This window comes from Octopus bimaculoides, chromosome 16 (genome assembly GCF_046866305.1).
Source record: "Octopus bimaculoides isolate indiv1 chromosome 16, ASM4686630v1, whole genome shotgun sequence".
Lineage (NCBI taxonomy): Eukaryota > Metazoa > Mollusca > Cephalopoda > Octopoda > Octopodidae > Octopus > Octopus bimaculoides.
Genome location: NC_142943.1, coordinates 58,415,628 through 58,432,027, shown reverse-complemented (window position 1 = coordinate 58,432,027; position 16,400 = coordinate 58,415,628). Strand labels below are relative to the sequence as shown.

General features: G+C 36.4%; 1 protein-coding gene across 18 annotated transcripts in view; it reads right to left on the bottom strand.

The window, feature by feature from the left end:
• Positions 1-16,400, bottom strand: part of LOC106877886 (protein furry) — a 157,959-nt gene that overhangs the window by 72,337 nt on the left and 69,222 nt on the right. For all 18 annotated transcript variants that reach the window (XR_016244684.1, XR_016244683.1, XM_089364816.1 and 15 more), the window contains exons 10-20: positions 11,465-11,602; positions 11,105-11,203; positions 9,930-10,087; positions 9,034-9,190; positions 7,621-7,701; positions 6,065-6,369; positions 4,935-5,075; positions 3,387-3,454; positions 3,039-3,178; positions 1,063-1,254; positions 843-932 (exon numbers count right to left, since the gene is read on the bottom strand). Coding sequence is in view for 16 of the 18 variants with exons in the window: in XM_089364816.1 (XP_089220942.1) it covers positions 843-932; positions 1,063-1,254; positions 3,039-3,178; positions 3,387-3,454; positions 4,935-5,075; positions 6,065-6,369; positions 7,621-7,701; positions 9,034-9,190; positions 9,930-10,087; positions 11,105-11,203; positions 11,465-11,602 (1,569 nt within the window). In the remaining 2 variants the exon portion in view is untranslated. The remainder of the gene's footprint in view (positions 1-842; positions 933-1,062; positions 1,255-3,038; positions 3,179-3,386; positions 3,455-4,934; positions 5,076-6,064; positions 6,370-7,620; positions 7,702-9,033; positions 9,191-9,929; positions 10,088-11,104; positions 11,204-11,464; positions 11,603-16,400) is intronic.

Genomic DNA, 16,400 nt, shown 5'->3' with positions numbered 1-16,400 from the left:
TTGGGCAAAATGTTGTGTGATATTTTGCTTTAGTTCTTTATGTTCTGGGTTCAAACCTTACTAACATAGGTCAATTTGCTTTTCATCTTTGAGCCATTGATAAAATAAAATACCAGTTACGTACTGGAATTGATGCAACTGACCATAGCTCTCCTGTAAATTTGAGGTTGTGCATGTTAGAAGAAGAAGAAGAAAAAAAAAAAAAAAAAAAAAAAAAATAATAATAATAATAATAATAATAAACATATCTATAAGGTGGCAAGTTGGCAGAATCACTAGCATGCTAGGCAAAATGGTTTGTAGCATTTTGTCCATCTTAACATTTTGAGTTCAAATTCTGCCAAGGTTGATTTTGCTTTCACCCTTATAGGGTTGATAGAATAAGTACCAGTTGTATCACTGGGGGTTATGTGATTGACTTAGCTCCTCTCCTGAAACTATTGGCTTTGTGCCAAAATTTGAAACCATCATGATAGTCATATTTATTTTCTCATTTTAACAGTATATATATCAACAATGTGTGTGTGTATGTGTGTGAGTGAGTGAGTGTGTATGTGTGTGTGTTCATGTTTGTGTAAAGTAGTAAATAACAAAACATTTTAATTTAGGCACAACAGGACAGAATTGTCAGGAGATTTTAGCTGCTACTTTATTTTATCACCCCAGTAGAACCGAAGAAACATGGAAGATACCATTTCCAGAAACAAAATCCAAGACTGTTGACTTGACGAAAATTCCGGTCACAGATAACCCTAGAAATGTTTCTTCATATTTGCCCCCCACCCACATCTTCACAAACCTACCAGTTCTAAGAGAATGATGAGAAAAACTTTTATGTTTACCTTTTCTGATGCTGGTAAGTAAGGTAGGACCTGCTTCACGGCAGCAGGGCTGTGAGTGTTCATCATATCAAGTAAACAAGGAGTAGAGACCTGTAACAATAAATATAACGAAGCTAATGTATTTTTTCTTTTGCCCTTTTTTTGGTGTCTGTTTTATTTTATTTCTGTTTTATTTGAGTGCCACATTCTTTCATTTGTTCAGTAAATCCAAAAGACTCACCTCGGCTTGTGCAGATTCATTAGTGCCAAGGATGCACCGAACCTCCTTGAGAAGAAGCAGGGCTAATTTCCTGGTCACCAAGCGAATGCTACAGAGCATAACAAGGGCAAGACCTTCCACTTCATGGAGGACGTAAAAACTGGTGGGGTTAGGTTTCTCCATGTGTTCCTCAATATTAGTGGTGTGTAGATTCTAAAAATGAAATACAACAAAAAGAGAAAAGTTAAAGAAATAATGAAACAAAAATGTAATAGCTAAATATCACTATTGTTGTTTTAATGTCTATTTTTCTGTGCTTGCATGGGTCAGATGAAATTCATTGAGGCAGATTTTCTACAGCTGAATGCCTTCCCTGTCACCAACCCTCACCTGTTTCCAAGTAAGATAGTACTTCCCCATGGCGGGACACACTTTCATAGAAGGCTGATAATGAATGGCATCGCTTATATGACAGTGACACTTGCTTACGATTATCGTAGGATGTCAAGATGAGGAGACACTAACACACTCATAGACACCCAAACACAGACACACATATTATATACGATGCTGGTCACATGTAAAAAGCACCCAGTACACTCTATAAAGTGAATGGTTTTAGGAAGGGCATCAAATTGTAGAAAGCATGCCAAAGCAAACCGTACAGTTTGGCACAGTCCTCTGGCTTGTCAACTCCTATGAAACCGACCAAGCCATGCCAACATGGAAAATGAATGTGAATGGTGGTGATGATGATAATATGGCTTAGTGGTTAGAGTATTTGCAAGACACTTTATTTCACATTGCTCTAGTCCACTCAGCTGGCAAAAATGAGTTGTACTTGTAATTCAAAGAGTCAGTCTTGTCACGCTGAATCTCCTTGAGAACTACATTAAAGGTACGCATGTTTGTGGAGTGCTTAGCCACTTGCACGTTAATTTCACGAGCAGACTGTTCTGTTGATTGGATCAACTAGAACCTTCAATGGTGTAGCTGATGGAGTACCAGTATATATATGTGTGTGTGTGTATATATATATGGAGCCTGGTGTTGCCATCCGGTTTCACCAGTCCTCAGTCAAGTCGTCCAACCCATGCTAGCATGGAAAGCGGACGTTAAACGATGATGATGATGATGATGATGATGATGACATATATGTGTCAATTATGGGCTTCTTTCAGTTTCCATTCCACCAAATCCAGTCAAAAGGTTTTATCTAGCCTAGAGCTACATTAGAAAATATTTGCACAAGGTGTCACACAGTGAGTTTTGATCCAAGGCTACAATAGAAGACATCTGCTGAACATGTTGCACATGGAATCAAACACCAAATTGGATGGGCCTGTTCCTACACATATCCTTTGTGGGGGTTTGGCATTCTGAGATCAGACTTTCACCAATCCTTCTTTAGTCTTGTGCTTTTAAGTTCCTTCTACTGACATTGCTTGGCACATCATATTTGTCATATTCTTCACTTGTCTGTACCAACACAAAGTTCTGTGTTGCATTCAACAGCTGATAATAACCACTAATAATTATCAGCTGATAACGATAATGGTGATGATGAGAATGATAATGATAACGAGGAGGAGGAGGATGGTGATGACAATGATGATTATGAAGAGGAGGTGGAGGATGATAAGGATGGTAATGATGATGAAGATGAAGATGATAATGATGATGATGAAGAGGAAGAGAAAGAGGATAGTGATGATGAAGGTGACAATGACAATGACATGAAGATGATGATGATGATGATGAGGATGATGTCGAAGATAATGATGACAAAGAGGACGATGATGATGATGAGGATGATGATGGTGATGATAAGGGTGATGATGATGGTGATGAGTTAAACAATCAAATTTAATGAATTCCTCCACAGTCAGACATAGCCACACCACCCTCTAAAATTTTTTCCGATATACTTTTAACCCTGATGACCTTTCTATCCTGGAAAACTACACTGATTCCAAGACACTGAAAAATGATCCTACCTTTACACGGGCCGGTGGGGTTTTCTGTGGACTGGAATTGTTCTTCCAACGTGCCAGCAGTTGCACCAACATGCGCAGTGCACCATCCAGTAACTGAGAATTAAGGTCACTTAAATCTTGTTGGATGAATAAAACAAAACCTAGAAACAAGAGAAAATTATCATCATTATTATTATTATTCATGTAATCCTCTTTTACTTGTGCTTTTATTCCGTTTGTATATCTCTCTTCCTCTCTCTCATTCTGTGTGTAGTGTTCAATTTCTTTCAGTCTCTCTCTATCTCTCTCTCCCCTTATCCTTCTATGAGAGGACATCTCTGAATGGACTGAAATGGAAAGTGGATTTACCTTGAATAACTTGCTGTCTGTAAAGAGGAGACTCCTGCATGAGATTCTGCAAAGCCTGGAATGCCAACCTGGAGGAAGAAATGAATCAAACACAAAATAAATAAAAATGTAAAAATGCTTGAAACAAAACTATATTATTATAAAGGATAAAAAAATGTCCATTCCAGGTAGAGGTCACCAATTTCTAAGCCATAATCATAACATTAAATTCTATATTTAACCAAGATTTAATTAACAAAAGCAACTATTGCCTTCCCAGCTAGTCCCACCCACTTTTATATAATGTGGGGTAGCCATATATATTCTTTACAGCAAAACGCTTGTGTTTGTCCCTCTATCATACCTTAGCTTCTAAATGCCTGGCACAATGTCACATCTCCATTGCAAATACTCCCCCAACTTAGTAGAGGGGGCTTTTTCCCTTTTTTCTTGTTCTTTTACTGTTTTGCAAGTTACTTAGTGACCTCACTAGTGCTAGTAGTACGAATAGAGCACTCAGCATGCAATGTAAAGTGGTTGATGTTATTTATGAAGGGCATCCAGTCATAGAAACGTGGAGGTGCGTGGCTCAGTGGTTAGGGAGTTGGACTCATGATCGTTAGATTGTGGTTTCAATTCCTGGACTGAGCAACGTGTTGTATTCTTGAGCAAAACACTTCATTTCACATTGCTCCAGTCCACTCAGTTGGCAAAACTGAGTAATCCTGTGATGGACCAGCGTTCCATCCAGGTGGGGGAATATATATACCATGAAACCAGAAAACAGGCCCTTATAAGTCAGTATGACTCGACAAAGTAACTTTACTTCACTTTTTACTAGTCACAGAAACCATGCTAAATCTGACAGTGATGCTTAACACAGTCCTACATCTTGTCAGATTGTGTCAAAGCATCTAACCCATGCCTGCATATATATATATATATATATATATATATATATATATAATACAAAGAATATATATACATGTATACACACATATATGTACATACTTACATCTACATGTGTATATATATATATATATATATATATATATATATATATATATACACATACACACACACACACACATATATATATGTACATATATATATATCATCATCGTTTAACATCCATGCTGGCATGGGTTGGACGGTTTGACTGAGGACTGGTCAGCTAGAGGCTGCACCAGGCTCAATCTGGTCTGGCAAAGTTTCTACACCTGGATGCCTTTCCTAATGCCAACCACTCATATATATATATATACATACAAACTGTATGAAGGAGTAGTATTGGTAGTAGTAGCAGCAGCAGCAGCAGCAGTAGTAGTAGTCGTTGTCGTAGTAGTAGTAGCAGCAACAGTGCACATTTGCAATGTCCTCCCTAATAAAATGTTTGAACTATGGTTCAAAGAAATCCTGGAGGTTGAATTAACTGATGCTACTGCCATTACTGTGACCATTCTTTTCTTTAGATAAAGACATCTAGGCTTTAAATGAATGACCTTGAGTGTGCTAATATTTCTAAAGTCAACCTTTGGACGTAAAGATGAGAAATTCAGTGGTACAAACCCTTTCAGCTCATCATCAATATGAACAGTGAGTCTGGTCAGCATCTCAACCAGTTCCTGGTTACTCATTGTGTCTGGTAACAGGCGAGGAATTGCTGCCACACATGTACGGAATAAATCAATCTTTGGTTTACGGTCACCGCTGCAAAGAACCGAAAGCAAAAAAAAAAAAAAAAAAAAGAAAGCTTATTAAATTTCATCGAAATTTTACATACAAGGAATTGGCCAACTCAAGGATGTGGAAGAAGAGGCTCATCGTAAATAACCATGTGATAAGTTTGAACACAGAACCATGTGGTTGAGAAGCAAATGTCTCACAATAACACCACCACCACCACCAACAACAACAACAACCACCACCACCACCACCACCACCACCACCACCACCACCATCATCATCATCATCATCATTTAATGTCCACTTTTTCAGGATTGCAAAGGTTGGATGAAATTTATGGAAACAGATTTTCTATGGCTGGATGCCCTCTCTGTCACCAACCTTCACTTGTTTGCAAAGGAGGTAATATTTCCCCATGATCAGACTTGTTTTCTCAGAAGACTGGAGACAAAAAGACACTGCCTGCATGATGACAGTCCTTTACAACTATCAAATGAAGTCGAGGTCAGGAAACTGGAACACACACACACACGCAGTGATTTCTACCATCTAAAGCTGAATCAACAGGCCTGGCTTTACATGCCAGTAGAGGGGACTCATGCTATAAGAGAGTGGCCATAGACTAGATGAATGGACATGTCACAAGAATGAACATGTGCCAGAAGAAGGGACACTCACCAGAAGAGTAGGCATATGTCAGTGGAGTGGACACACTGGAGGAATGAATACATGCTGGAGGAACAGATATAAGCAGAATGAACAGACACATACCAAGGAATGGACCCATGCCAGACTTAACACACACCAGAGTCGATATATACTAGCATCAACACAAAGCAGTATGAGCACACACCAAATCTATATATATATATTAGAGTCAACACAGACCAAATTCAACACATAGACGAATCAACAGACAGAGTAACCAACAGACAGAAGAATCAGCAGACAGAGGAGTCAACACACAGATGATAATAAACACACAGACAATAATAAAAAAAATTGATCCTTACGTAAGAATCTCCTCAGCTTCCTTATTTGTGTGTTCTCCTTTGGTAAGCAAGAATGTTCTTCCGACTTGAAGGTCAAGTGCTCGGAGAATGGAGTCGAAAGTCTTGAGGACATGTGAATGGTAGCCACTGAGGCCAATTCTTTGAGCAGTTTCATCAGTTAGCATCTTGTTGAGGAAAGTTCTTTTAATTCGAACTGTACTTCCTGATGGCAAAGTGGCTGTTGATTGTGGCATTGGTGGGTCACCATCCTTTTGTTCTAAGCTATCTGCTATTACTAGGAAAGCTCGTAATCCAATACTCATTCTCTGCAAAAATTAAGATGAATTCAATGATAGATATTTATGAAGTAAAATGAATCAATTACTATTGTGTTCAACAACTGAGGATTCTGTTGTTTGAAAACTGCACATTGAATTGGTAAGTGGCTGAGAAATTCCATAGATACAAGTTCCTAAACCCTTTAGCATTTAGATTACTTTGTCAAATGTAAGGCTTATTTATTGACATTCTTTTGAATTTAATTAATCTTGCATTATTTTGGAGCTCTGAGATTTCAAGGATGTGAATCTTTATATTTAGAATAACATTATAGGATAGTTGTGAGAGGCTGGATCTGGCCAGTTTAAACATGTTAAATGCCACGGCCTTGTTACTGGAACTTACTGGTGACACCATGCATTTAATGCATTCACACTGTATACAGTTTAATTACAGGGAAATGTAAAGGTAGTAAGCTGGCAGAAATAATAATAAACCATAAAATAAATTCATATTTTTCAAAATGAAATAAAACTAACAGTCAGATGGAAAATAATGTTTATTTTTGCAAACTGCCACTTTATTTATATTTGGAAAGTTTTCTATTTTTTTCTTTTTTAATTGCAAAGTCTTTGATTAGATCCTCAAATCCTCAAAATTAATCTTATGTAACAAGGCATCCTGAGTATTATTTTAGCAAGTTTAAAGTGACTTCTTTTGTGCTGTAAACCATTTACCATTTCTGTTGTGCCCCTTCCTTTGATGCCCTAAGCACATGCTTATTTTGCTTAATGGCATTGTGTCCTTGAGCAAGACACTTTATTTCACATTGCGCCAGTCCACTCAGCTGGCAAAAATGAGCAGTACTTGTATTTCAAAGGGCCCAGCCTTGTCACACTCTGTGTCACCCTGAATCTCCCTGAGAACTATGTTAAGTGTACACGTGTCTGTGGAGTGCTCAGCCACTTGCATATTAATTTCACAAGCAGGATGTTCCATTGATCAGATCAACTGGAAACCAATAGAGTTCCAGTTGACCTTGGTGGAATTGAACTCAGAACGTAAAGACAGATGAAATACCACTAAGCATTTCACCCGGCTTGCTAACGTTTCTGCTGCCTCACTGCCTTAATACAATGATGACGATGTGTAATGCATACATCACATAGATGTATGGCAATCCTAATCACCAGCACTGATAACACCAATACAGTTGTGCCATTTTATAAATCGCATTTCCTTGTTGTCCTATGCAAAGTAACTTCAATGATTAAATGAATAATTAATGAGATACTCACCTCTGGAGTTAAAAACTTAATTGGTCTGCCAACACAGAGGAGATCAAAAATAATTTCTTTCATGGCAAAATCTAACCTTTCCTGCAGGAAATAAGAATAGAAGAATTAATACTGGGTGATGAAATGTTGATGTTATTGATGATGATGATGATGATGATGGTGGTGGTGGTGGTGATGAAATTAAGATGATGATAATGATGCTGATAACAATGATGATGATGATGGTGGTGGTGAAAGTAATGGTGACAATAATGATGCTGATACTGATGATGACAACAGTGATGATGATGATGAATGATGGTGGTGGTGAAGACAACATAGTAATGGTGATGATAAATGATGATGATGCTGATGCTAATACTAATGATGATAATAGCAATGATAATGATGATGATGATGATGATTTTTTCTTCAGTGCTGAAACAATGTCAACAGAGGTCAGAATTAGTATGATGACCGGAATCACTCAAATTCCTTAATTTACCTTTGTAACTAATAAAATTTCAGAAAGACAAAGGCCCCTCTTTTTTCTAGTAGAAGTAGAACAAGACTGAAGGAGGACACCGAGGGATTGCAATTAAGAACGTACAATTGCAAGGAGCATGTAAATAAATGCAGCCTTGTTTGTTAAATGCAGCAGGGGTGGACTGAGAGTATTAAAGGTCCTCGGGTATAACTGTTTACCAGGCCCTCGGGTAGTGCTCAATTGACTGATGGCTCAGTGTACCCCTGGAATGCAGGGGTAGAGAATCTATAGAATATGGATGCATGTGTGTGTGTATGTGTGTGTGCATGCATAAATGTACATGTGGCACATTAACTATTGCATACATGTGTTCTGTATTTCAACTTAGGGCATAAGTGTAATTTGTGAACAGGTCAACAAATGGTCAAAACGGAGGTTATATGGATTGGAAAAAGACCTCCAAAGAAAGTAAAAAAAAACAAAAACAATTTAAGCTACACTGAATATATTGGACTGCCAAGAAGATTTGTCAGAAAAGCAGAGTATTTCCTACAAATCAACTTTGGATGAATTTCTGGAGGTTTCTAGATATTCCAGTATTTTTTTTCCCTTTATAAATAATAAAAAACAAATATGAGAACCTTTATATGGATGCTCAACCAGCTAGAAATAGCAGACAAATCTCTTTCAAATCCTGGTAAAGAATGAAGAACACATTAGATAATGTAGTTTTAGAGTTTTCCTAAAATGAAAGGATGTTCATGGTTGGAATCATCATCATCATCACAGTTTAACATCTACTTTTCCATGCTTGCATCAGTCAGATGGAATTTAAAGGGGGCAGATTTTCTACAGCCAGATACCCTTCCTGTTGTTAATCCTCACCTGTTTCCAAGCAACACAAGAATGCTTTTAAAAACATGTGGAAGTAGAGAATGTTCATTTACCTTTGCTATAAACTGGATGATCTTCACAAAAATATTCAATGGAGTATCTCTAGGGGTCACAAGCTTTGACCCTTTAGGAAATAAGCTGTTTACAATACTCTGAAGCCGACTCACAGTAGCTGTATTACTCTCACATTTTATCCGCACCATATACACCCTGAAAAATTATTGAAAATAGCAACATTTAACATCGATATAAAGCTAAAAGTTTGCATGAGTATAGTTGACTAATGACCACAATGTCCAGTCTTTATAGTGGTGTGGTGGGTTGCATGCCTCAGTGACCCTGAGAGCGATGGCAGTAGAGCATTTGCTCCATGTAGGGCTGGCCTTGCTGGGCAAATCAAAGGGTAGAGACCAGACTAGTTGGACCACCTCTGCTCAGAAGTAAAAATGGGTTTGCATAAGGCCAACACCCTTACCTTGATATATGTATATATGGCTGAGGGGTTGTTTACATCACTGCAACTTAGCAGTTGGGCAAAAGAGACCGACAGAATAAGTGCTGGGGTTGATTTATTTCAACTAAACCCTTCAAAATGGTGCCCCAGCAATGTTGCAGCCCAATAACTGAAACCAGTCATATCCCGCCACAATATTCTGCCTATTTTATGTTGAGACTGGCCAGACCTGACCTCTCTCACTTACCCTACAGTGTCATTCTAAAAATAAATAAAATCGTCATTGAAATACCAAAGCATCAATCAGTCAAGGCCTCAATCAGTCTAGGTTTATACTAAAGAACAAAAATGGCCAAGGTGCCATGCAATAGGACTGAACCCAAAACTAAGTAGTTGTAAAGTAAGTTTATTAACTATACAGCTATGTCTTAAAAATAACAATAACAATAATAATTATTACTTTTTATATAGGCTATAAATATTTAAATTACTTACCACAAAAGCCGATATAAAGACTCTAAGGCCACTCGTGATATTTTTGGATCTTTATTCTTCAGTTGTGACAGGCACATTGTCAGGAAATACGGCCAGTTGTTCAAGAAAAATTGTTTCTGGCTGACACTAAGTAGGCAGGTTACTAATGGGAATAAATGCTAAAAATAGAAGCAAAACAAAAAGCTTTTTAAAAAAACGACATTAATGTATTTGATTAAGAAACTGATCGAGGATTTAAAAGATCATTGGAGTGTTTTCTGAATGTTATCTTACAAGAAGTGATCAAAATGATAAATTAACTGTCAAGATTTTCAACGTAAGAACTAATTTGAGATAGAAAAGAGCAATAGGCTCATAGAAGATTCTCCTGCTGTAGACATCATATGAGGATTCTGCAGTTTCTTACTGAACAACCTATATAGATAATTTGTGTATGATGATCAAATGTTTGAGCTGTATATTAGCTCATTCCCTCCATCACATCAACATTGCCAGTTGAGCTGCATGTTGTACCATGCGTTAGATACGAAAGTGATCACAGAGCAATGAGAAATTAAATGTTTGGCTTAAGAGCACAATGCATCGCCCGGTCCAGGAATCAAAACACACCTTCACTTGATCGGCTCACAGACAGGACTTGAACCACAAATCTGTGAATCACTGTGTTACTGATAATACACTACATATAAGACATGCCTCTCTCTTTCTCTCAAATTAAGCATTCCATCTACTGTATATTACTTACGGATAGATTGCACCCTTAGTTTGGGATTGTCAAAGTAGGTATTTGTGGTTGGTTCACAGATATGTTGCACTATAATCTAGGGAGTTACAATGGCTCCTTTATAACATAAATATAACTAATATTTGCTAAATATTATTGAATATTCACCTTTATTTCAAAACTTTGCTTACAAATATTAAAACGTTTTTGCAGTGACTTTATGAGAGTGGTCTAATAGATAAATCAACTATTGATACGCCACAATCTACTTCAGATCCCTGTGAAGTCGAGTGGGTAGGTCACAACCCTGGTTTTTATCGAAATTTTTGGAAAAAGAAAGTGTAATGTTTTCATCAAGAAATAAAATCAGAAAAAAAATTATGAATGAACTGGAAAAGCTTTTGATATAAGAAATTTGATAATGAAATGACATCAGCAAACTTCAAGTTACCATTGTATGTTTCTTTTTGGTTGCCATGTCGATAGATGTGGTGTACAGCATCTCGACAAAGTTTTTTAGTATAGGTACATTAACTTCAGTCTTCACTTTCTGTAAGTAAACAAGAAGCAATGACGTCAGCAATAAATACATATATATATATAAAAAAAACAAAAAATGTAACAATAACAAAGCAAAAAATTTAATTAGCCAATTTAATTTATAATATCATTATATATGTGTCTGTTTCTGTGTATAAAAAGTGATATCACAGCATGGCTGCCGTCCAATGATTGAAACCAGCAAAAAAATACAAGTCAAGAAATTACAAAAAAAAAAAAAAAAAAAAGGAAATTTTAAAGTTTTACTTACAGCGGCAACTGGGAGCAGTATTTCTACAAATAGCATTGCCAGGGCATGCCTGATGTCTTTGTCCCTCACTTCAAGGAAATAATGACCAAGTTCATGAAGAAATTGAAAACATGCTTGGAAATCCTCAATTGGATGCATCTGTAACACAACGTGTGAATATGGGTTAGATAAGTTGACAGGTCATGACAAGTCGGAGAGTTGCACGTGTACTTCAGAATGGTTGCTACAGCTGGATGCACTTTCTAATGCTAACCGCTTTACAGAATGTAATGGATACTTTCTTTTTTCTTTTATTGTACCAGTGCTAGTGATGAATACCTTGTAATTTGCAAAGCTTATGGGCTGTGGGCCAAGATACATGCATATATATATATATATATATATATATATATATATATATACATGTGAGAGTGCACGTGTGTGCGTGCATGAATGTGTGTGCGCGTATGAACGTGTGTGCGAGTGTGTACGGGCGCACACGCGGATGCATGTATGTAGGTAATAGCGTTCTTTTTGCTAAATTTTGTTTGTTTTTTGTAATTGTGAAATTTATTCGCCATGAACGGTTTGTGTTTTTAAACGGAATGTATTTTTTCTGATGTTATATCTGTTCCTGAATGATGTGTAAAGAAATTTTGATTTAAGCATCTTAATGAAGTCTTTATACTGAAATATATATTGAAGAAGATAAATATGTTCTTTTGAATTTATACGTTTTTGCGTCGTAACTCCTTTATTATTATTAATATATATATATATACATATATATATATATATATATATATATATATATATATACACACATATACATGCGCGCACACACACACACACACACACATATATATATGCATATATACACACATACATATACATGCATATATGGGTACAGGACATCAAAAAAACATGAACAAAATGAGAAGCAAAAGCATAAACAAAAGCTTTGGTCAGCTCGGAGCTATAGTAGAAGACACTTGCCCAAGGTGCCATGCAGTGAGACTGAACCCAAAACCATGTGATTGGGAAGCAAGCTTCTTACCACACAGCCACATCATTATCATCATCACCATCATCATTTAATGTCTGTTTTCCATACTGGTACGGGCTGGATAGTTTGACAGGAACTGGTAATCTGGAGAGCTGCACTAGATTCCAGTTGGCTGTTTTGGAATGGTTTTTATGGCTAGATACCGTTCCTAATGCCAAACACACCTACCCACACACACAATAAAATCAAGGCCATAATCAAAAAGGAAAAGCCTTATGAAGTATGCATGAGGAGGATTAAAAATGAAGAAGGCTTAAACCGTTTAGCATTTAAGTCAGCCATATCTGGCCAAAATATTCTAAGAGTTTTATGCTCAGCCTCTCACACCAACCCTATGATCATTCTAAAAAAAACAAACAAAACAAAACAATCATATCAAAATCTTGAAGCTACAAGATAATTCATGATTAATTTAAAACAATGTGAATAAATAAGCATTGCATTTGGCAGAGTAATCTGGATTTTGCTGCTTGGTCAGCATAAAGCTGCTGACCAGGCAGCAACATGTCACAGCAGTAAATACACACACACAAATTAACAAAATATGTGTGTTTAATCCTCCATAGGCCCTCATTTTTTTTATCTTGCATATCTGCAGATAATCACACACATAAACTTTCCCAAAAATATGTAAACAGAAATTTTCCTCTGTTTTGTTGTTAAAATGCATGGGTTTTAGGAGAGAGTTAAGATATATTGCTACCAATAATATTTATTGATTCCTTCCAAAGCATTTCATTTATCCTCCTCACACTGCAGTTAACACAGCATCAAGTTGGTTATGTAGACACAAAAACAGTAGGATTTTATTATTATTATCATTATCATTATTATTTCTTCTTGGAATTATGTAGAATTTATTGCTAAAAAGAGATCGATCAACAACTATCTCTTTGACTGGACAACAATGTAAACAACTACAAAATACTGAAGCGTTAACGTATTTAATGTGACATGTACAACAGCTTTAATTAATCAAGATTATACATGTACACATGAGAAGTAAACATTGGTGGACACAGTTTCAAAAGGATTAAAAGCAAAAACAAGAAAAGATAACGAGGAAAATTTTTTTTTTTAAACGAGATGACTAAATAGAGTCTCAATTAATTAGAAGTGGAGCCAGACGTTAATATTTGTATATGTGAGACAGTGAATGTATCATATAGATACAGATTCTATATTGCACCACTCCCAAAAGTTCTGTGGCTGTATAGTAGATAAGAGCATGAATCCAAAAGCACTGACTGATATATATATCTATCTATATATATATATATATATCTATATATATATATATATATATATATGACTGGCTGTTGCCAGTGCCATGCATGTGGCACATAAAAAGCATCATTACACTCTTGGAGTGGTTGGCATTAGGAAGTGTACCCAGCTGTAGAAACCAAGCCAGATCAGATTGAAACCTGGTGCAGCTCTCTGGCTCACCAGTTCCAGTCAAACCGTCTAACCCATGCCAGCATGGAAAACAGATTTTAAATGATGATGATGATGTTGAAGATCATTGGTTTCTTTTAGTTTCTGTCTGCCAAATCCACTCATAAGACTTTGGTCAACTCAGGGTTATAGTGGAAGAAACTTGTCTTCAATGTGCTATGCAGTGAGACAGAATCCAAGACAATACGGTTGAGAAGTGGATTCAAAAACAAACTGATTGATGCATATGATGGGTTTCTTACAGTTTCTGTTTTCCAAATCCACTCACAAGGCTTTGGACAATTCAGTGATATGTTGGAAAGTCTTCAAGATTTTATGTAGTTGGGACTGAACCCAGGACCATATGGTTAGGAAGCATTCTTCTTAACCATAAAGCCATGCCTAGGCATGAAAGCGTTAAAGCTGTTGTCATTCAGTTATCAATAAATATAATACTGTACATGAATACAACAATAGTAAAATTACAGAGAGGGATGTGGGTAAGAGTGTGCATGTGTGTGTGTGTATGAAATAAATTTGTTGTATCACGTTGCAATCTCATCCAATATGTAGCAGCTGTCCTGAAAAAAAAAGTATTGCTTCAATAAAATCCACAAAATTGGAATATGTTTTACTTTATTTCTTCTTCAACAAAGAGTTTTGTCTAGAATGGCAGAATTAATTTCCCTTCACTACACACCAATTCTGTTTTGTCATAAATATATTCTTTTATTCTTTTATTTTCTTACACATTTCAGTCATTTGACTGCAGCATGTTGGAGCACTGCCTTAAAGGGGTTTTTTAGTCAAACAAATCAATCTCTCAACTTATTCTATCATTTTTTTTGCCAAACTGCTAAGTTACAGGGATGTAAACACACCAGCATTGGTTGCCAAGTGATGGCAGGAGACAAACACACACATAAATATATACATATACATATAAATATATATACATGTATATACACACACACACACATTAATTATTTGGTTTGCAAGATTCTTTATGTGAATTCATGTGTTGAAGCATATTTTATTGTCTTGCGAGAGTCATTCTCTTTTAATGCCTTATTACCTAACACACCCACTGGTTTGATTTCTACTCATTTAATAAGTAAATGAGTGGAAATCAAATCGGTTCGAGGTCGTTTTAAATTCATATATATATATATATATATATATATGATGGGCTTCTTTCAGTCTCTGTCTACACAGCCATACCTGTGCTTATACATGTATAGGTGCTTACAAGTAGGTGCTGGAATTTCTTAGTTTTGGGTAAAAGAAAATACAAGAGATTTTATTCAATATTTTCCCCCATCAGATTCACACACTTATTTTCCTTACATCAACTTATTGCTTACATGTAGACCTTGAACACTGGCTCTTCTCAGATTGTGATTTAAGAAAAAAATTATTTTCAAAGCAATGCCCTGGCATGACCAGAGTCCAATGACTGAGAATCTTAAATCACAATCTGAGAAGAGCCAGTGTTCAGGGTCTACATGTAAGCAATAAGTTGATGTAAGGAAAATATTCACTTTGTTGAGAGGATCATCAATAGATTCAAGTGAAGGGGCAAAGATATTCATGGCTCAGGAAAAAATGACCCAGATCCTGTGTCATAACATTTACTACATTTCACAACCTTGTGTTCCTGTATGATCTTTGGATGCATATCATTTTCTATTTGATAGGCAGGCATGTAAATGGTGGTTAAGAAGTTAGCTTCACAACCACGTGATTCTAGGTTTGATCCTAAAGTGGAACACTTTGAGCAAGTGTTTTCTATGAAAGCTTCGGATTGATCTGAGTTTCATGAGTGACACTGAGCATATGGAAATTGTGTGGAAGCCTGAAATAAATGGACTGTGGCCATGTTTTAGTGGTAAATCTAATCGATTGCTCAATTCAACACCACCACCTGGCTAGCCTTTGGGCACTTTAAGCTGAATCCACTTTATTGCAAGCATTCAGGTCAGATCCCAAAAAGCCTTTTTAAAGGTCATGGGCACTTTCATTTATTGCCTGGCGAAACTATGGACAAAAAACAAACAAAAAAAAAGTGACCCACAAAAATCTCATTTTTAATGGCTTAATAGATTACATGATTGATGAAGTGTGAGCCTCTCACTTGCCACGTCATTTTCTGGTCCTGTGAGACTTCACATCATTTAAAAGAAGACTTAGTGGGGACAAAAAAACAAAAAACAAAAACAAAACTAGAAAAAGAACACAATAAATGACATTCCAAGAACACAATACAGATACAAGTCAAATCCCAAAGATCTGGTTATCAGCAATGTGACAGAGCCAATAATAGTTTACAATATACTGGCATATGTCACTATCAGATAAGATTCCCACTAGAAACAAAAAAGAACTAGAGTGGACATTTATATAAATCAATGAAAAAGAACAGTATAGAAGCATAAACTGAGAACAAAGCTAGAA